Source organism: Bufo gargarizans, chromosome 3 (genome assembly GCF_014858855.1).
Source record: "Bufo gargarizans isolate SCDJY-AF-19 chromosome 3, ASM1485885v1, whole genome shotgun sequence".
In the NCBI taxonomy this organism is placed as follows: domain Eukaryota; kingdom Metazoa; phylum Chordata; class Amphibia; order Anura; family Bufonidae; genus Bufo; species Bufo gargarizans.
Window position 1 is genome coordinate 479145879 of NC_058082.1, and position 22401 is coordinate 479168279.

Consider the following 22401-nt stretch of genomic DNA (forward strand, 5'->3'; position numbering starts at 1 on the left):
AGGGGGACCGAAAACATGTACAGGGTCCCCTGGTAGTGCAAGCACTACTGGTTGTGCAACTACTCCATCAATGGGGCGAGGGTAATGCTACAGTATCTATAGCATGAAATTGTGGTGCAACTAATCCCCCCAATAGAAGGGGGAAAGCTGATAGGACAGATAATATCCAGTATAAGAGTAATTACTCTGCCTCCGGAGGGGTTAATGCAACAGGACATATGGTATCCGGTGGAAGTGCAATACTCCACCTAAGGAAGGAGGGTAATGCAACAGTCTGTACAGGATCCAGTGATAGCAATTACTCTATAGAAGGAGGATAATGCTACAGGATCTACAGTATGCGACTGCGGTGCTACTTAACCACCTATATAAGGAGGCTAACAGACAGGACAGATGATATCAGCATTAATGCAATAACTCCGCCTGCGTATGGAGCAATGCAACAGGATGTATAGTATCTATAGTAATGCTACCGGAAGCATAGGATCAATTGGTAGTGCAACTACGCTGCCTCTGGAAGGAGGGTAACGGCTGTGCGGTATCCAGTGGTGGTATAAATATTAGGGATCGACCGATATTGCTTTTTAATATAATTTATACCGATATTCTGTGAATTTTCATTTTTGAAAAAAAATAAAACCTACACAAATCTGCTGAAAATGAATGTTTATTGTTAACGTGTAGTTTGTTTTTTGTAAATCTTTCTTTTTCATTTATACTTAATATTTTGGTTCTTTTTAAACTTCACACTGTCCCTGCTGCTCTGTGCTTTGTGCACACAGCAGCAGGGAGCTGACTATGGCAGCCAGGGCTTCAATAGCATCCTGGCTGCCATGGTAACCGATCGGAGCCCCAGGCTTGCACTGCTGGGGCTCCGATCGGAAACGGCCACGGAGGAGGAGGGGAGAGGGGACACCGTGGCCACTGCCACCAATGATTAATACTGGGGGGGGCGCACTGTGCCACCAATGTTTTTAATACTGGTGTGGCACCTGAGGGGTTAACTACTGCAGATCGCAGCTACTTGTCATAGAGGTCGGGAGCCGGTTATGTGATTCTGCAGCCAGCACCCGCCTCCTGTATATGAATTAATGAGAGAGTTATCTTCATTGGTGGCGCAGTGGCCACAGCCCCGCCCCTTCTCTTGTACTCCCTCCTGTCATTGGTGGCAGCGGCACAGAGGGAAGGGAGACAGACACTGCTTCCTCCTCCCGTGCTGCTGAGGGAGCACGGATTGCGCTGACAGCAGCGCGATCCGTGTTCCAGATTCGTTATAAGAATATCAGCAAAATAGATGCCGATACCGATAACCTTTAAAGCCGATAATATCGGTAAAACCGGTCGATCCCTAATAAATATTCCGCCCACGAACAGAGGGCAATGCTACAGGACGTATAGGAACCAATGGGATGTAAACACTCCGCCGATAGAGGATTATGCTACAGGCCGTACAGAACCCAGTGGATGTGCAATTAATGGAACTGGCTGTACAGTATCCAGTAGTAGTGCTATTACCCTGCCTATGGAAGGAGCATAATGCAATGGGCTGTACAGTATCCCGTAGTAGAGCAAGTACACCGCCTAGGAAGGAGGGTAGCGCTACAGGCTGTACGGCATCCAATGCAAGGACAATTACTCTGCCTATGGAAGGAGGGTAATGCTACAGAATGTACAGGGTTCAGTGGTGAGCACACATATTCCGCCTAAGGACAGAAGGGAATGTGGCAGGACTCAAGGAATTCAGTGGTAGTGTAACTACTGCGCCTATAGGAGGAGGATAAGCTACAGGGAGTGCGCTATCCAGCGGTAGTGCCAGGATTCCGCTTACGCTATAGGATGTATGTATCCAGCAGTAGGGTAAAGAAATTCTGCCTACAGAATGACGCGGGAACTAGTTCCAGAAGGACCAGATCGCTCCAAGGGTTAATAATATATAAATATATAGTTATTTTTTTTCATACAGTTCAATACTAACAAAACAGAGCTAGGGGAACTGAACCCACATCTGTCTGTACTAATGACCAGCACTGTAAGCCTCAGCAGAGCCCAGTAAGCACTTTCCTCAACACAGTAGTACTGAGGCAAGGAAGGGGTTAAGCAGAAGGCAGGGGCAGAGATATTGGGCAGCTGGTGGGGCGAAGTCATGGGCGCAACATTTTCGGGCTTTAAAAATACAGATCCCGCCCCCGAAACATGCTGGGAGATGCGGCCTAGTAGGCCGCAGAGCCGGGGCCTCGAGTACAGGAGGGGCCGACCGGAAGAACTTCCGGTTGGGGCGGCGATGTAGGGAGGTAGCAGAGTGAACTGGGAAATAAAGAGGCCGGGAGCGGGAGTACAGATGCCCCGAGTAGAAAAGCGGCGGCCACCCAAGGAGACACGTGACCGCCGGCACTGGCTCACAGGGTGTGGATGAAGCTGGGGACCAGAGGTGGGACCGAGGCGGTAAGTCACCAGAAACAGGGGGCAAGGTCTAGGCAGTGGTGGCGAACCTATGGCACGGGTGCCAGAGGTGGCACTCAGAGCCCTCTCTGTGGGCACCCGCTCCCTGGTATGGTGTACCAGTATGCCTTGGACTTTTCCTGCCATTCATCAGCGCAGGGCTCACTATGAACAGCACAGGCAGCGCACTGAATGTAGGCAGGCTATTACAGCTACATGATAAAGTACATGGAAGATATACTATATTGGCATTCAGGTTAATGTGCGTGTTGGCACTTTGAGATAAATAAGTGTGTTTTGGGTTGCAATTTGGGCACTCGGTCTATAAAAGGTTCGCCATAACTGGTCTAGGAGAAACAACATATATTCCTGTGTTCACTTAGAAAACACAGGAGAAGGGGGGCTCGGGCACAGTGGGGGCCAGCAGGGAAGGTAGGTAATATACTTATCCAGATGGTTTCTGCCCACCCTGATTCCAGCAGTGTCACCTTCCTCAGTGTGCTGCCCCTTGGGGAGGGCGGCTACACCGGTAATAGGGGGGACTTCCAGAAGTAGTAGCCAAGGTGACACTGTAGCTGGCGGGTAACAGCGGATTTGAAATCCACTGTTCCTCCTTGTCTTCCAGAGGTGGGGAACGAGCAGCAGGCTTGAGGACACGCTGATCTCACCCCTCAAGTGTGAGAAAAACAGGTGGTGAGAGCCCACCTGCAGCCCGAACGTGGGAAAAAAAAAAAAAAAAAAAAAAAGTCTGCCTCCTACAGACACTAAACTAAAAACTGATTAGCTCAGTGTCTGCAGGAGGGGTATAGCTGAGAAGAGGAGCTAACTTTTTTTTGCTTAGTGTCGCCACCTAGTGGCAGCAGCTAGACCCATGGTCTCCTGTGTCCCCAATGATATGAGTGAGAAAAGTCTATAGTGTACCAATATGCCTTAGGCTGGTTTCACACGGGCGTGACGGATTTGATCCGGATGCGTTCAGGGTGCGTTCAGTGAAAATGCTGCGATTTTGGCACTAAAACAAGTCAGTTTTGTCTGCGATTGCGTTTAGTTGTTCAGTTTTTTCCGCGCGGGTGCAATGCGTTTTGATGCGTTTTTCACGCGCGTGATAAAAATCTGAAGGTTTACAAACAACGTCTCTTAGCAACCATCAGTGAAAAACGCATCGCACCCGCACTTGCTTGCGGATGCAATGCGTTTTTCACGCAGCCCCATTCACTTCTATGGGGCCTGTCCTGCGTTACAAACCTAGAATATAGAGCATGCTGCGATTTCAAAGCATTGCAGAAGTGATGCGTGAAAAAAAACGCTCATGTACACAGCCCCATTGAAATTAATGGTGCCGGATTCAGTGCGGGTGCAATGCGTTCACGTCACGCATGGCACCCGCGCGGAAATCACGCTCGTGTGAAAGGGACCTTAGACTTTTCCTGCCATTCATCAGCACAGGCGGTGCACTGAATGTAGGGAGATCATAGCTAATGTAGGGAGAATGTAGGGAGAACTGGGTTTTAGGTTGCAGTTTGGGCACTCGGTCTCTAAAGGGTTCGCCATCACTGCTCTATAGTGTCACGAAGCTTGGGCTAACAGTTTATTATTTATATGTAAGGTTACATTTCCACCACATATATGATGCATGTTTGGCAAATATCCTGGGAAAATCTTCTGAAAGAATAGCGATAAAGAAGTGTATTGTGTAGGATAAGGGCTTTGTTTTGTAATATGCTGATGTATGGAGTACAGTTGCCTACATCGGGGCAATGTGTTTGATGTGTACTTTGGAAGACCTTCTCAGTGTGTATGTTGGCCATGCACCACTACAGTGTGAACAGAGCTTTATCCCATACACACAAATAATATCTTTAAAATACCTTTGTCAGGAGCTGCTCAATCTCAACAGCCATGGTTTCAAACATGTGATCCTGGCTTGATCCATTTAGGAGTGGAGTTGTATCAGAACTGAGGGTATGAAAACCACAAGTCATATTTTCAACCATAAACTAATAGTACATTTAAGATAAGTTGAGATATCACATAAAAACTAAACAAAACAGTAAGTCCATCAAAATTCAGACACCTGTAGGGAAGACTTCACTTCTTAAGGCTGCATTCACAAAGTTATCTCTGTAAGGCCATACAGACATAGCTACATGTGGAAGTGATAGGAGTGCACATATACCCCCATATAAGACCCACTTTTCTGTATGTGGGTGATCTTTGGTCATCTAGATCCTCGGGTCTATCATTGCACTTCAGAGGCAAAGAAACTGATGTCTATTTTGTCCAGTGTGGCCTACAGGAATGGATTCTTCCCAGGCATCACCATTTATTTCTGCAAAAACTGTCTCACCTATTAGGAATAGACTGGGTGGAAACTGCTCAGCATAAAGAAGCTAATGGTAAAAAGTTATTTACTTTATGGGAACCATTTATCGAGATTCTGGCTCCTCAAACCAAGACACAATTACTAATTAATGTATTGAAAAGTGCGTATTTGACCCAAACGGTAGCAGGAATACCATGACCGATCAGTTAATGACTTCATCATAAAGGATGAAGAGGGACTTCTCTCCCTCCTGCAATTCCCTGCCACCATTGTTTTTCTGTAAGGTGGCCCTTATGGGAGGAGCCGTGCACCCCCTACCCCCATCTTTCCCCCTCCCCCGTTCTTTCACTCCCCCTTCCCTATCCTGTTCTTTGCTTTCTAATGTTTAAAATTTTCCAAGCTAACCATCTGATTTCACCCTTTTGCTTGTCTGTCAACCCCAAAGACATGGATGTACTTTTATATATTGCTTTTTATAATGTAGGTAATATGTAACTATAGTATCATTGTGCATCCTAACTCTCATTCACCTCTTAATTTTTTATGAATGTATGGGTTTCTTTGTCTACTACTGCTTGAAAATTTAATAAAAACATAAAAAAAAAAAAAAAAAGGTGTGGATGGCCCTAATAAATTTTAAGGTGTCTGATTTATCGTATTATGTCAGGACATATGTGCTATTTTCTTTACCCTAGAACTCCAGGACCCCAATCTAGAGACAGAAGGTGGGACCCACACATCTGACATTTACGGCATATCCTAGTGAAATGCCCAGATGGGAAAATTTCTAAGGGTTTTCCGAGCTGTTTTTAGTGATAACGTATCCTCTGATACGTGTCATCAGTATCTGATCAGTGTGGGTCAAACACCGGGGACCACTGCCGATCAGCTGTTTGAGAACCAAAGGCGCCTGCAGTAGCACCACAGCCTTCTCTCTTCTCACCAAGCGCAATATCGTACATTGTATAGCGGCTGTGCTTGGTATCACAGCTCAGCCCCATTCACTTCTATGGTGCTAAGCTGCGCCAAGGCCATGTAACCGATGAACATGTCGTCACTGGCCTAGGGAAAGTCTTAAGAAGGCCATGGCGCTACTGCGGGTTTCTTATCAAATAGCTGAATGGAGTGGGTCCCACTGATGAGAGTCATACTTCTTTAGTAAAGATTTGGGCTGGCAAAGAGTTTGGGTGTGGGCAGTTACTTATGCTGGAAGAGGAGTGCTTGGGCTCTAAAAGAAGGCGGGCTGGGCACTGTACTGGGGAGCTACTGGGCTCCATGGAAGGATAATAATGCCCCTCTGGCCACTTTGGACACCCATTTGAATAACAAAAGACTATGAAACCATGAAACAAAAAAAGACTACAGCAAGAAATAGGTATTTTATTGTACATGGCAGTAGTAACACTTTAATATGCTCAAACCAGGTGACAGATTCCCTTTAAATGGGCTTTTGAGGAATGGCGACATTTTTGGGAGGGGGCTCAGCATTGCATCACTGTTCTTACTGATCATAAAAATCAATTGTTTCTGGAATCCGGAAAACGTTTGAATCCTAGACAAGCAAGGTGGGCGTTAATCTTTACGTGTTTTAACTTTTCTATTACTTTCAGGCCAGGAAGTAAAAATTTAAAAGCCAATGCCTTGTCCCGAAGTTTTCATGCCTTTCAACCACCTGACACTCCTCCTGAAGCTATTTTACCTGCTGGTATCATTGTGGCCTCAATGTCCTCCGATCTTACCACCGAAATTGAGGCGGCACAACATCTAGCTCTGGTACAGTCTTCCCATGATAAATTGTTTGTTCCAGTTCACTTACATCTCCGGCTTTTGGGTGAGTGTCATAATTCAGTGTTATGTGGACACCCGGTGTTTAAGCCACCAAGGAACTCATCTCCAGGTCCTACTGGTGGCCCACGCTATCTAGAGATATGAACTCGTATGTGTCTTTATGTGAGGTATGTGCCAGAGCCAAAACTCCCAGAACTCGCCCGGCTGGTGAGTTACGACCACTGCCCATTCCCAGTAGACCATGGTCACATATTTCCATGGATTTTATCACCGACTTGCCAGTCTCCGAGGGTAAGTCGGTTGTATGGGTAGTGGTAGATAGATTTTGTAAAATGGTGCATTTTGTTCCACTGGCAAAGCTCCCTAATGCTAAAACTTTGGCTTCTTTGTTTGTGGATCATGTGGTACATCTTCATGGGATTTCAGAGAATGTTGTCTCTGATAGAGGCGTTCAAATTGCTTCTAGGTTCTGGAGAGCCTTCTGTTATAAATGTGATATTTCTTTGTCCTTTTCTTCCGCCTTTCACCCTAAAACTAACGGTCAAACCGAACGGTTGAACCATTCATTGGAACAGTTCTTGAGATGTTATGTTTCTGATAATCAACTGTTGTGGGTGCGACATCTGACCTTGGCTGAGTTTGCCATCAATAACCGGGTGAACTCATCCACGGGAGTGTCGCCATTCTTCTGTAATCTTGGGTTCCATCCATGATTTAATTCATTGTCGCCGTCTTCTTCACAAGTTCCGGAAGCAGATAAATTGATTACAGAACTGTGCACAGTTAAGTTTGCTCCACGATTTGTTGGTCCTTACGAGATTATTAAGGTTATTAACCCTGTATCATTTAAACTAAAACTAACTGATTCCTTTTGCATCCACAATGTTTTTCACAAATCTTTACTAAAGAAGTATGTGTCACTAGGGGTGGGCGATATGGCCTAAAATCTATATTGCGATATAAGTTTAAGCATGTGCGATATGCTATATATATATTGCGATATATTGTTTTCTATATATGGGGGTGGGTAAACTTTTTTTTTTTTTTTACTTTTTATTTAATAACTATTAGCCCCCTTAAGGGCTAGAACCCTTGTCATATTCACCCTAATAGAGCTCTATTAGGGTGAATAGGACTTTACACTCTCCCTGCTGCCCTGTGCTTTGTGCACACAACAGCGGGGAGCTGACCATGGCAGCCAGCCTCTCATGTGCCCCCCAGCCTCTCCCTCTTATCAGCGGCAGAGCGGCGCCCAGGGTCCCCCTGCACTTACTAGTATGCCTGGGCGCCGCTCCGTTCGCCCGGTATAGGCTCCGGTGTCTCAGCTCCGTCTGTTGTATTGGACTGATTTTTTGTAGGAGGCGTGTCCCTTGCTGCAGTGCTGGCCAATCGCAGCACACAGCTCATAGCCTGGCTATGAGCTGTGCGCTGCGATTGGCCAGTGCTGCAGCAAGGGACACACCTCCTACAAAAAATCAGTTCAGTACAACAGACGGAGCTGAGACACCGGAGCCTATACCGGGCGAACGGAGCGGCGCCCAGGCATACTAGTAAGTGCAGGGGGAACCCTGGGCGCCGCTCTGCCCACAGATAGAGTTAGTTTTTAGTTTGTATACTAGTGAAAGGTCCTCTTTAAGTTAGGGACTGCCGTCCAGTTGCGCCCTGTTACCTAGGACGGATTGTGCAAGTAGGTAGGGGCAGAGGCGTGGGTGGCAGTCAGGGGTGCACGCTTCCCTACCCCCGTTCGTGACAATGGCAAAGGCATGGTAGAGCTCATGATCTAAAGCATACCACATCATCTGTAAAATACGGCGGAGGCAATGTGATGGCTTGGCCATGCATGGCTGCCACTGGCACTGGGTCCCTAGTGTTTATTGATGATGTGACACAGGACAGAAGAAGCCGGATGAATTCTGGGGTTTTCAGAGACATACTGTGTGCTCAAATGCAGCCAAATTGATTGGTCGGCATTTCATAATACAGATGGACAATGACCCAAAACATAAAGCCAAAGCAACGAAGAATATTCTTTAATGGCCAAGTCAGTCACCTGATCTGAACCCAACAGAGCATTTCACTTGTTAAAGACTAAATTTCAGAAAGAAAGGCCAACAAACAAAAAGCAACTGAAAACCGCTGCAGTAAAGGGCTGGCAGAGCATTAAAAAGAAGGAAGCACAGCGTCTGGTGATGTCCATGAGTTCAAGACTTCAGGCCAACAATGGGTTTTCATCCAAGTATTCGAAATTTAGAAATATTATTTACAATTATTTAATTTGTCCAAATACTTTTGAGCCCCTAAAATGAAGGGATTGAGTTCAAAAAATGCTTTAGTTCCTCACATTTTTATGCAATCATTTTGTTCAACCCACTGAATTAAAGCTGAAAGTCTGAACTTCAACTGCATCTGAACTGTTTTGTTCAAAATCCATTATGGTAATGTACAGAACAAAAATTAGGCTACTTTCACACTGGCGTTTTGGTTTCCGTTTGTGAGACCCGTTCAGGAATCTCACAAGCGGTCCAAAACGGATCAGTTTTGCCCTAATGCATTCTGAATGGAAAAGGATCCACTCAGAATGCATCAGTTCAGTCTCCATTCAGCTCTGGAGGCGGACACCAAAACGCTGCATGCAGCATTTTGGTGTCCGCATGACGATGCGTAGGCAAACGGATCCGTCCTGACACACAATGTAAGTCAATGGGGACGGATCCGTTTTCACTGACACAATAGAAAACGGATCCGTCCCCCATTGATTTTCAATGGTGTTCAAGACGGATCCATTTTGGCTATGTTACAAATAATACAAACGGATCCGTTCTGAACGGATGCAGACGGTTGTATTATCTGAACGGAAGCGTTTGTGCAGATCCATGACGGATCCGCACCAAGCATGAAAGTAGACTTTGTCTCTGTCCAAATATATATGGAACTAACTGTAAGTGGCCAATGTAAACGTCAAAGGCAATACTTATATGTAAAACGAATCAAAAGAACAAATAAAAAAATAAAATCAGGTAGTACCTATACCTGTCGCGTCTTCCCTCTCTTGAGTTACTATGGGAGTAGCTTGTACAGAGTTTGCTAAAGGAAACTAATTTGAGATCTAGTTCGTTTTCCAGCTGTCTGGCCTGCTTCCTCAGATCTGTTAATGGGAAAAAAAAACCAGTCACATCACCACATATTTAACAGGGTTGTCCTGTGAAAAGTATTACTATGCAATTTAAATAAAAATGCATTTTAAATGAAGAATTATTGCAAAAAATGAAATAAAAATATTGTTTGTTTTTTCTGCTCATTACATTTTCCTCTCTGGTAGTGCCCCCTGCTGTTTATAATTCTTGTCCACCTTCTCCTACATGCATCCAGAGGTGGACTGACATGCTCAATAGCTTCCCTGGTTTCTTCTTCCCCTCGGTGCCAGTGTAGTTATCTCATGGAGAAGCGAGTGAAGTGGTCCAGGCATCTGTCATTCATTCATACCTACTTCTAAGTCCATAGAAATATAAAGCTATATTGTTTATATGTGGGGGCGTTATATACCGTATGAACAGTACAGACCAAAAGTTTGGACACACCTTCTCATTCAAAGAGTTTTCTTTATTTTCAGGTGACTACCTCTTGAAGCTCATCAAGGGAATGCCAAGAGTGTGCAAAGCAGTAATCAAAGCAAAAGGTGGCTACTTTGAAGAACCTAGAATATGACATATTTTCAGTTGTTTCACACTTTTTTGTTATGTATATAATTCCACATGTGTTAATTCGTAGTTTTGATGCCTTCAGTGTGAATCTACAATTTTCATAGTCATGAAAATAAAGAAAACTCTTTGAATAAGAAGGTGTGTCCAAACTTTTGGTCTGTACTGTATCTCTGGGGCTATATGAGAGGAACTATTTTCAATGCAGGGGAAAAGGGGTTAACGGGCATCTGTCAGCAGTTTTGTACCTTTGACACTGTCTGACCTGTTAGGCTGGGTTCACACGGGCGTGACGGATTGGCTCAGGATGCGTTCAGGGTGCGTTTAGTGAAACTCGCACTATTTTGCAAGCAAGTTCAGTCAGTTTTGTCTGCAATTGCGTTTAGTTGTTCAGTTTTTTCCGCGCGGGTGCAATGCGATTTGATGCGTTTTTCACGCGTGTGATAAAAAACGGAAGGTTTACAATCAACATCTCTTAGCAACCATCAGTGAAAAACGCATCGCACCCGCACTTGCTTGCGGATGCAATGCGTTTTTCACGCAGCCCCATTCACTTCTATGGGGCCTGTCCTGCGTTAAAAAACACAGAATATAGAACATGCTGCGATTTTAAAGCATTGCAGAAGTGATGCGTGAAAAAAAATGTGCACAGCCCCATTGAAATGAATGGTGCCGGATTCAGTGCGGGTGCAATACGTTCACCTACCGCATTGCACCCGCGCGGAAATCTCGCCCGTGTGAACTCAGCCTTACCCTAAGTTCCTACGCGCTGTAAAACGCTCAACAAGGAGAAACCAATGCTTCCCTATGGGAATGGTTCTCACCTGGGCGTTTTACAGCGCGTACGATCGCGCTGTAACCCTGGGTTCACACCTGAGCGTTTCTGAGACGCGCGTTTTTATGTGCGTTTTTTGCAATAGTAAACGCACGTTTGACGCGCTTTTGTGTGATTGACTGCAGTGTTGTCCAATGAGTCTATGGCCAAAACGCGCGACAAACGCCCCAAAAAAAGCTCAAGAACTTGTTTATGCGTCGGGCGTTTTACAGCGCGTTCAAACGCGCTGTAAAACGCTCAAGTGTGAACCAGGGCCATAGGGAAGCATTGGTTTTCATGTGTTGAGCGTTTTACAGCGCGTTTGAACGCGCTGTAAAACGCTCAGGTGTGAACTTAGGGTAAAACGCCCGACGCTCAAACAAGTTCTTGAGCTTTTTTTTGGCCGTTTGTCGCGCGTTCCCGTACATAGACTTCAGCGGGAACGCGCGACAATGTGTGTTCGCTTGTCTCTGTATGCGCGATTGTAAACGCCGGTACAATCGCGCATACAGAGCGCTCGTTTCAGAACGCTCAGGTCTGAACCCAGGGTTACACGTGCACTTGGCAGCTGAAGACATCTGTGTTGGTCCCATATTCATATGTGCCCGCATTGCTGAGAAAAATGTTGCTAATATATGGTTTTGCCTTCTCTTCGTCAGGGGCATACGAAGCAGAGGCGAAACCTGGATCGGGCGAGTGATGGGAGACCGATTTTTTAATTTTATATGTCTATGTTTTATGGAATCTTGTAAGTATAATAAATACTGGTTTGATATTAAGTGCTAGCAGTACTTCACTATTCTTGGCCATTCTGTCCTTCCCAAAATAGGAGGCGCAGATGAGAGTTATTGTAGAGTCCACACTTTACATAACAGTGATTGACTATACCGAGACAGTTGTCTATCTACTACAATTAGGTTGGATCTGTATCTATCTGGAGCTGCGCGGTCTTTATGACTATTAATTGGACCTTAGTGTGAATCGGACTCGCTACGCCGGAGACCAGCTGCGCTCGTAGTAAGAACAGTAATTGTGGACTAAAGTTTTATTCCTGATGGTCAAGGGTGTTTAGATGTAGCCAATTGTGCTACAGATGTGCTGACCATTTCAGTGCGAATGGTAAAATTATTATAATAATTTTCTTAATTTTGCGCACAGATAATTGGGCAGAGCGATCATTATTTATATAGTTTTGGTTATACAAATCTGTGTCTGTAAAGACAACAGAGAGGTTTCCATAGAAAAAAAAAAACATCTTCCCAACTTTTCATTGCCCAACCTGCGATATTCTCAGCAAACTAGTCAGCAGCCCAACGCCTGTAAGCTACAGGAACCAGTACTGTCCTTTGTTTCAGTTTTATATTTATTAAAGCTTAAAGGGTTTCTGTCATCAGAAAAAACGTTATGTAGCTGTCGGTGACGTTAGAGATGTGCTAATGTCAGCAGAACATAACTGTATGACATATCTCGCTGCCTGCCGCCGTTCGCGCTAAATAATGACCTTTATAATATGCAAATGAGCCTCTAGGTGCAACGCCCCACTAGCACCTAGAGGATGGAGCCTCACCGTTTGGCACGCCCATGTAAAAGGTGATTGACATCCTCGGTCTCGCAAATCCCACGCCGTCCATTTTAGTATTAGGCGCAGTGAGTGAAGGACGCTCGCCTGCTGCCGTCCTTCACTCACTGCGCCTAATACTAAAATGGACGGCAAAGGTGCAGGATTTGCGGGGCACGGAGGAGACCGAGGATGTCAATTACCTTTACAAGGGCGTGCCAAACGGTGAGAGGACGGAGCCTCTAGGTGCTGCAGCAACGCCCCACTAGCACCTAGAGGTTTATTTGCATATAATAAAAGTCATTATTTAGCGCAAACGGCGGCAGGCAGGGAGATATGTCATACAGTTATGTTCTGCCGACATTAGCACATCTCTAATGTCAGCCAGCTACATAACGATTTTTCTGATGACAGAAACCCCCCTAAAGAGGTATTCCGGTTTTAATGATTACATTTATTAGCTAAGAGAACAGGCAGTTATACAATTTTATAATATTAATGTATTAATAATGTATTAAAATGTACGGCACTTCTCTGACCTTTATTATATCTGCACAGCAGCTTCTCGCTAAAGAAAAAAAAAAATTGGTACGGCCCATTTTACTCCTGTAAAGTACATCCGGAGGAGGGCTAAATATGGCGTCAGTCATGTGACAGATCTGGCATTGAGTTAAATGCCCATATATCTAACAGGTGAATAGCAGTTTACGGACGTGCCGAACATATGTATACAGTATATAATACAGCAGCACCTCATAATGTCTGTCAGAGGAGAAGCACATCTGACATTGATCTCCCTGTACAAAATGACGACATCACCTAAAGACAGGCAGCCATGTAAACACACATACAGTGAAATAGTTGCTATAATAGCCACAATGGTTTCCACCATTAGGCATTTGTAGCTATCTCATGGAAGTTTCCCATGTGCTGACCCAGCACATGTATGTCATGTAAGACTGTTGCTTACTGAATGTCATTACATCATGTGTCGGGTGTCACTTGACTGATGCCATGTTTCAGTTAGGCCATGAAAGCATTAGGGCAAAAAATTCTGCAACTGAAAATCCGTTCCATTAATTTGAATAGGGCAGCAAGCACACCGATTTCTGCAAGCCCTATAAGATGAATGGAAGGTTCAACAGCCTGATACAAGGCTACTTTCACACTGTCATTTCTGGGTCCGCCTGTGAGATCCGTTTCAGAGCTCTCACAAGCGGCCGAAAACGGATCAGTTCAGCCCCAATGCATTCTGAATAGACAAGGATCCGCTCAGAATGCATCACTTTGGCTGCGTTTGGTCTCCGTTACGTTTTTTTTAGACGGTCACTAAAACGAAGCTTGCAGCGTTTTGGTGACCGTCTGACTATGCGGAGCCTAACGGATCCGTCTAGACTTACAATGTAAGTCAAGGGGGACGGATCCATTTTTACTGACACAATATGGTGCAATTGAAAACAGATCCGTCCCCCCATGACTTTCAATGTAAGTCAAGACGGAATTGACTTTTTTTTTTTAATGAATAATGTAAACGGATCAGTTATTCACGGATACAAGCGTTTGCATTATTCGTGCGGATCCGTCTGTGCATATACAAGACGGATTTGCACAAAACGCAAGTGTAAAAGTAGCCTAAGAAAGGTATCTAAGAGAAATGGTAAATACGTGTGTATGGAAAAATGCAAAAATGTATATTATATAAACAAATGAAAAAATAAAAAATGGAATATCCCTTTAATGTCTTCACAACTTTCAGATCTCAGCTTGCTGTCAGCGAATGGGAAACTTTCTTTTACAAGAACAAGAGGCTGAAAACCTGTTACGCAGCCTCGCTACAAGGCCTCATGCACTCAACCGTGTCTGTACTGCGGTCCACAAACCACGGATGCCCAAAAATCTCACTCCCATTACTAGAAATGACTATTCTTGCCAGCAATACAGACAAGAATAGGAAATGTTCTATAATTTCCAAAACAGACATATGGATACAGATAATGGTTTTTTTTGTGGACCCATACAAATGAACGGGTCAGTGTTAGGGATGAGCGAATCGACTTCGGATGAAACATCCAAAGTCGATTCGCATAAAACTTTGTTCTAATCCTGTACGAAGCAGGAGCTCCGTACAGTATTCGCGTCCATTCACACGTCCGTAGTGTACTGCAGATCCGCAATACACCCGGCCGGCACCCCCATAGAACTGCCTATACTTGTCCGCAATTGCGGACAAGAATAGGACATGTTGGGGTTTTTTCGGAGCCGCGAACCGGAAGATCGGTGGCGCTCTCCGAATATGCGGATAGCATACTGTGTGCTGTCCACACCCATTCCTGCTGCATAGAGAATAAATGGGTCCGCACCCCTTCGCAATTTGCGAAACGGATGCGGACCCATTCTACGGACGCGCGAATGGACCCTTAGAATGCACTAGCTCCGATGAGCCAAAGTTATTGCTTTGCGAAGTCTCGCGAGACTTCACGCAATAACTTCATAAATTAAGTTGCACTGTAAAAAAAAAAAAAAAAACATTTCCCGAACTAGGGTTCAGTTCCAAGGTACCAATTGGAACCAAACCCGAGTTCGGGAAATGTTTTTTTTACAGTACAAATAAATTTATGACGTTATCGCATGAAGTCTCGCCAGACTTCGCAAAGCAATAACTTCGGCTCATCGGAGCCAATACATTCTAATACTGTACGGAGCTTCTGCTCCGTACAGTATTAGAACAACGTTTTATGCAAATCAACTTTGGATGTTTCATCCGAAGTCGATTCGCTCATCCCTAGTCAGTGTTCTATCCACACAAAAAACGTGGATCGCACATGGATAGTGTTGAGCAAACTTCTGTTTTCAAGTTCGGCGTACCACGAACCTTAACTTATAGAACTTGAAAACAGAAGTTCGCTTATCAGTTCAAGTGGATACAAAACACAGTCGTGTACATGAGTTGTTAGAGAGAGCTCAGGCTTATAGTCATGCAGCTGTGTCAACTGGACTAGGGTTGAGCGAACTTGTGTTTTAAGTTCTGCGTCCAAAGTTCGGGTAAGGCTACTTTTACACCAGTGTTTCGGTGTCCGCCTGTGATATCCGTTTCAAGGTTCTCACAAGCGGCCCCAAACGGATCAGTTTAGCCCCAATGCATTCTGAATAGATCTGTTCAGAATATATCAGTTTGGGTCCGTTCCGCCTCCATTCCGCTCTGGAGGCGGACACCAAAACGCTGCTTTGCGGAGCCAAACGGATCTGTCCTGACTCACAATGTAAGTCAAAGGGGACGGATCCGTTTAATGTTGACACAATATGGTGCAATTGCAAACGGATCCGTCCCCCATTGACTTTCAATGTAAAGTCAGGACGGATCTGTCGGACTAACAATTAGACTTAGACTTTTTTTTTTTACATAGAATGCAGACGGATCCGTTCTGAACGGATACCATAGTTTGCATTTATAGGTGCCGATCCGTCTGTGCAGATACCAGACGGATCCGCACCCAACGCAGGTGTGAAAGCAGCTTTCAAAGAATCCCCTGTGGTAGCGGAATCCATAACGGGATTCTTCGGTAACCCGCACCTTGGACGCAGAACTTAAAACACAAGTTCGCTCAACACTAAACATGACATGATCAGGACAGCATGAGGACAAGAATTTTTACTGACAGCTAGCAGAGATTTTGAAATAAGGGGGAACTTAAATATTAATTAGTTTTATTCAGATTTGTGTTTACAGGAACCTATTCTAGCCAATGTATGTCCTGTACATTTACGGAATTACGGGTCTCAGCGCAGACGCGACTATAACAACCCAAACCGCTCTTGACCTGACGGGCTAAGGAGGTGATCAGCGCTTTGATGGCCACCATGACACATCCAGATCATGGCATTTCAGTAATACTTTACATGAGGAGGCTGTATGATGGCGTTTCAGTAATACTTTACATGAGGAGGCTGTATGATGGCGTTTCAGTAATACTTTACATGAGGAGGCTGTATGATGGCATTTGCATGGTACAGCACATAGACTACATTACAGGCTATGGAGGGTGTAATAGTGAAAGTCAGGCTCCTGATACAATACACTGGTATTATCGCCTCTGGACGGGGGGACAGCTTCACTTGCATTATAGAGACATTACAGCTCAGTAACAGGAAAGTCTTCCTTGCTGAGGTTCATTTCACTACACTGCAGGCTGCGAGCACTCCTCCGGAGTTATACCCAGGCACCCCGCATCCTAACCAGTGTTCCCACGCATACATCTCCCGGTAGATCCGGTACTGGCCGCCTTTAGGGTCCGTTTCTCACCTTCCCAGTAGTTACTGCTTCCCGCCGCCATCTTTGTTGTCCAACGTCACCCAGTCCGGCGAGTCGTCGATAGAGATGAGAGAGGCTGGCTAGAAAGCCGTTATGACGAGCCAAAGATTTTGCCACCCAGCGGCTGTGAGACAGCGACACCTGCTGACAGAAAAATAAAATGCTGCTGTTTTGTTTCCAGGGTGATGACAGGGGCAGACAGTGACGTCACTTGCCTAGTTTTGTCATTTTCTGGAAAATGTGTCACATTATAAATGCAAATCTATTCATATGATGGATGATGTAAACGGCCTTGTTAACCTATTAATGAATAATTCCTGTGATAAGTCTTATTCTATAAGGTGTAAACATGAATATTCTGATAACTTTGATCGCATTCAGATGAAGTCTTTTTGGGTTTCCTGATGAATTATCACATGCCTTGTTTGCAGTGAAATCGCATACAAGATTTTAGAAGTTCCAAATATTATAATTGTATTGTGATATTGAATAAAATGACTATGGCGTAATAATACATTGGATTTTAACAGCAACCCACGGGGCTAGAACTTCCACTATTCAAAGGGCTGCCATGTGGAAGATGAATCAGCGACCCATGGACTTCCTCAGTCTTCTCCGAAGGTCGATGTTGCAGCTCATTGTGTACATTTGATGTCCAAGAGGAATAGGGGAGGAGATTTTTGGAGCATTTATAGGGGAACGTGAGGGTACGGCGGCCACACGGTCAAGTTTGCTGAAGGAGTTTTGAAAGACAAAATCAGGAAGATTAAAAATGGAGAGAAAGTATAAAGGACAGATACGACTCTTTTTTAAAGGAGTTTTCTGCTTTCCCCGTATTGTCTTCTAGCTTTCAGAATATGGAGACAATAATAAATCATAAAAATAAAAAAAATGCTTTATTATGTAAAACTGAAACAAACAACCAAAAAAAGTATATGCCAATAAAAATTACCAGACCGCATGAAATATAAATATAATTTATTGACACAATTTATAAACAATTCATACATGAAACCAAGTGCAGGAAAGGGCGACATCCACATCAGGAGATACAACTGGTGACTCAATCCACATTATACATAATATAATGACGAAGGTCCGCCGAAACACGCGTCAGGGCTAGCGCCATCCCAGAGAGGACACATAATGGGTAAATAGACTCTGTTCATTGTATGTATGAGATCTTTATATGCACTTGCAATTTTAATATTATGCATAATGGGGATTGAGTCACCAGTTGTGTCTCTTGATGTAGATGTCGCCTTTTCCTGTACTTGGTTTCATGTATGAATTGTTATTTATAAATTGTGTCAATAAATTATATTTATATTTCATGCAATCTGGTAATTTTTATTGGCATATAGTTATACACTTTTTTGATTGTGTTATTGTCACGCTGGACAGGATACAAGATACACAGAATACAACAAAACAAATGTCTAGGCAAGAAGTTGGGGATAAAGGTCACCTCCTGACAAATCCCTACCAGCTCTCCCTAGACTTCTATGCCCACATTAAGACCCTGAAGGTGGGAATGAACGTGTCCTCGTGCCTAGGCTGAACATTCCCTAAAATCCCTAAGATGGTGAAAGGGGGAAATAGGCAGCCTGCTCCCTCAGGACCTGGAGGGGGCAGTCGTGTCTCTAACAGCCTAGACAGACAATCACAAGAAAACAAAACCAACTTATATTGTACTGAGCAGGAACAGCAATCCTTCCCTACTTCCTTCCTCTGAACAAGACAGAAGCTATAACCCGCACAGGACACTGGGAGTGGGCGTAATTTAAACTTATACCAATGACCCCACCCAGTGCACCTGAAGGGAGGCGGATACAGCTCAACTCCAAAACAATAACAAAAGGCTACACATGTGCTGCTAACCTAGCAGACCTCCGCACATGACCTGAGCAGGGCATGACAGTTATGCATGGTATTGATGTGCATGGATAGTTGTTTCATTTATTCATTTTTTGATGATTTATGGCTTACAGTATTTTGTATGTAACAAAAAAAGTTGTATATTTGGTATTGTCACGTCCGTGACAACCTGCTCTATAAAAATACCACATGACCTGTCAGATGAACATTGTAAATAACAAAAAATAAAAACGGTGCCAAAACAGCTATTTTTTGTTACCTTGCCTCACAAAAAGTGCAATACAGAGCAACCAAAAATCATATGTACCCTAAAAAAGTACCAACAAAACTGCCACCTTATCCCGTAGTTTCCAAAATGGGGTAATTTTTTGGGGAGTTTCTACTCTAGGGGTGCATCAGGGGGTCTTCAAATGTGACATGGCAACTTAAAATTATTCCAGTGAAATCTGCCCTCCAAAAACCATATGGCGTTCCTTTCCTTCTGCGCCCTGCCCTGTGCCCGTACAGCAGTTTATGATCACAAATGAGGTCTTTCTGTAAACTACAGAATCAGGCTAATAAATATTGAGTTTTGTTTGGCTGTTAACCCTTGCTTTTTTACTGGAAAAAATGTATTAAAATGAAAATCTGCCCCAAAAATTAAATTCTGAAATTTCAGCTACATTTTCCTTTAATTCTTGTGGAACACCTAAAGGGTTACCAACGTTTGTAAAATCAGTTTTGAATACCTTGAGGGGTGTATTTTTTAAAATGGGGTCACTTTTTTGAAGTTTCTACTGTGGGGTGCATCAGGGGGTCTTCAAATGTGACATGGCAACTTAAATTTATCCCAGTGAAATCTGCCCTCCAAAAACCATATGCGTTCCTTTCCTTCTGCGCCCTGGCGACGCGTGTGTCCGTACAGCAAATTACTACCACATTTGGGGTGTTTCTGTAAACTACAGAATCAGGGTAATAAATATTAAGTTTTGTTTGGCTGTTAACTTTGTTACTGGAAAAATTGATTAAAATTGAAAATCTGCCAAAAAAGTTAAATTTTGAAATGTCATCTACATTTTCCTTTAATTCTTGTGGAACACCTAAAGGGTTACCAAAGTTTGTCAAATCAGTTTTTAATACATTGAGGGGTGTATTTTCCAAAATGGGGTAACTTTTTTGGAGTTTCTACTCTAGGGGTGCATCAGGGGGTCTTCAAATGTGACATGGCAACTTAAAATTATCCCAGTGAAATAAGCCCTTAAAAAAACCATATGGCGTTCCTTTCCTTCTGCGCCCTGTCGTGTGCCCGTACAGCAGATTACGACCACATATGGGGTGTTTCTGTAAACTACAGAATCAGGGTAATAAATATTAAGTTTTGTTTGGCTGTTAACCCTTGCTTTGTTACTGGAAACAAATTGATTAAAATGGAAGATCTGCAAAAAAGGGAAATTCTGAAATATCATCTACATTTTCCTTTAATTCTTGTGGAACACCTAAAGGGTAACCAAAGTTTGTAAAATCAGTTTTGAATACCTTGAGGGTGTAGTTTCTATAATGGGGTCATTTTTGGGTGGTTTCTATTATGTAAGCCTCACAAAGTGACTTTAGACCTGAACTGGTCCTTTAAAAGTGGGTTTTGGAAATGTTCTGAAAAATTTCAAGATTTGCTTCTAAACTTCTAAACCTTCTAACGTCCCCCAAAAATTAAATGGCATTCACAAAATTATCCAAATGCAATGAGGCAGGATACAGGTATACGCTGACGCCAAACTATGCAATGGCTGGGTCAGGTGTAGATGACAGTCTATAGTTTTGTTCATGATGCCAATTGCAGCGTGCGCAGGGTACTATCACAGGGCCCTCCCAAGGTGTTATAACGCACATCCCAGGTTAGGAATGTCAGAGTGGTGTAATGTCCTATAATGTCTCTATAGGTGGTGATATCTGAGTCAACGGTGTCTCCTACCTGGGTACGGCTGGACTCCTGGCTCACTTGCAATAAATTGGGTGTAGTGATAGTAGGAGTAATAGAGGAATTTTGCAGCAGAAATTTATGTCCAGATCTTTAGGTGAAGTTCAAACTTTTATTTACTGAGGATAACTTGAATCCAAACAGAATACAGCTTTGGTCCTTGGTCCCAGCAGGTTTTGGCAATGGTTGGCAGGAATAAATCTTCTGCACTATAAATGTGGAGCTTGCAGAAAAAGACGTCTGCTTAGTAGGTGTGAAACTTTGGCAGGAATTTAGCTTATGCACTTCTCTTTATCTTCTGCTCTGTGGGGACTGACTAGCTGAGGAGGATATGGCTTTTCCTAGGTCTCTGGACCGTACTTACAGATAGGCTCTCAGGGAATGCTTTTGTCCTGAAACTCTAGAGGTTGTCTGCTTTCTTGTCATCCAGCCGAGGCTGCAGGGCTCAGTCTGGGTATGTGATCAATGTCTCAGCTGAGACAAGATCATGGCTTTCTTCCTTATGCAGGGGGACTCCTGAACTCTATCACACAGCCTTCCCCAACAGGGGTGGCTGGCACACTGACCATAACTTCCTTCTCCACCCAATCTGCAGGATGTGGGAACAGTCCACACCTCCACAGAGTGGGAGCTAAGCTGGAATGACCTATTCCAGCCTAGATATACTAAACTGAACCTAATACCTTACCAACGCATTGCTGCCACCTGCTGGTGAACATGGAAAATTACAAGGAAATTTATCAGATGACAAGGTAAAGGCTCTTAGGAGATAGTAGCGGGGTAGAGGCGTGTCGTAACACAACTCTGGGGTGTTACATTCCCCCTTACTTTGAGTTAAGCCACCCTCAACTTATGCTTAGGAGGGGAGGTACTAGCTCTGGGGTACCCAAATAAGTACAAAGTGCTGCATGAATTACACATAAAGACATACAAGGACAAACATGAAACGGCTACCCTGAGGTTCCTGCCCGCATGAGTAGGGTGTCCTAAGTAACAGTTTCCCTCTCGGTATTACCAGTGAACCAAAGGTCTGCACTAAGCAATCACTACTGACTAATTCTGAAGTGTTCTGAGCTCTGTAAACACCAAAGGAAGCATGGGTGTGTCTTTACTCTGTAGTCCCACCATTGTGTAATGAAATGCCCGCAAATGGAAGGGTGGCTTTATCCTGTATTCCCTTCCCTACACCAAAGTCAAAATATAAGGCTTATAGCACGATCACTATGGTGACTATGGGTAGCTAAAATGGCTCGAAGGTTTGAGGCTCCATACCTTATGCAAAGGCACAGAAGGGGAGGTATTAGCGTCTCCATGCACTTCTGGCAGTCACAGGAGGAGGGTATGATAATCCCATGGAACTCCTGGAAGACACCTCAGGATGGGAGCAATCCTGAACAAATAACAAACGGGAAGGATGGGTCAAAAACTCCTCTAACCATTCCCGAAGCAGCAGGGTTACCTGTGTAGTTACTGGACCTGCCGGGACTTACCACTTGTCTTACTCGTGCACTATCATTAGGCCATTGGTATTAACGTCCTCAGAGGCAGTCCATGTAAAGGGGGAGAGAACAAGAGCTGTAAAGCAAGGCACACAAAAGTAAGGTGCTACTTATCTGGCTAAGTGCAAAAGTTAGTGCAAT

General features: G+C 44.1%; 1 protein-coding gene across 2 annotated transcripts in view; it reads right to left on the minus strand.

Annotated features, from left to right (window-relative positions):
- Positions 1 to 17042, minus strand: part of GOSR1 (golgi SNAP receptor complex member 1) — a 130619-nt gene extending 113577 nt beyond the window's left edge. Inside the window, exons 1-3 of one of the 2 annotated variants that reach the window (XM_044283783.1) lie at positions 16921 to 17042; positions 9581 to 9695; positions 4308 to 4395 (exon numbers count right to left, since the gene is read on the minus strand). In XM_044283783.1, coding sequence (XP_044139718.1) covers positions 4308 to 4395; positions 9581 to 9695; positions 16921 to 16951 — 234 coding nt within the window. In that variant the 5' untranslated portion in view covers positions 16952 to 17042. Of the gene's footprint in view, positions 1 to 4307; positions 4396 to 9574; positions 9696 to 16920 lie in introns of both variants that reach the window. The other variant, XM_044283782.1, reaches the window with a different exon arrangement.
- Between the last annotated feature and the right edge of the window lie 5359 nt (positions 17043 to 22401).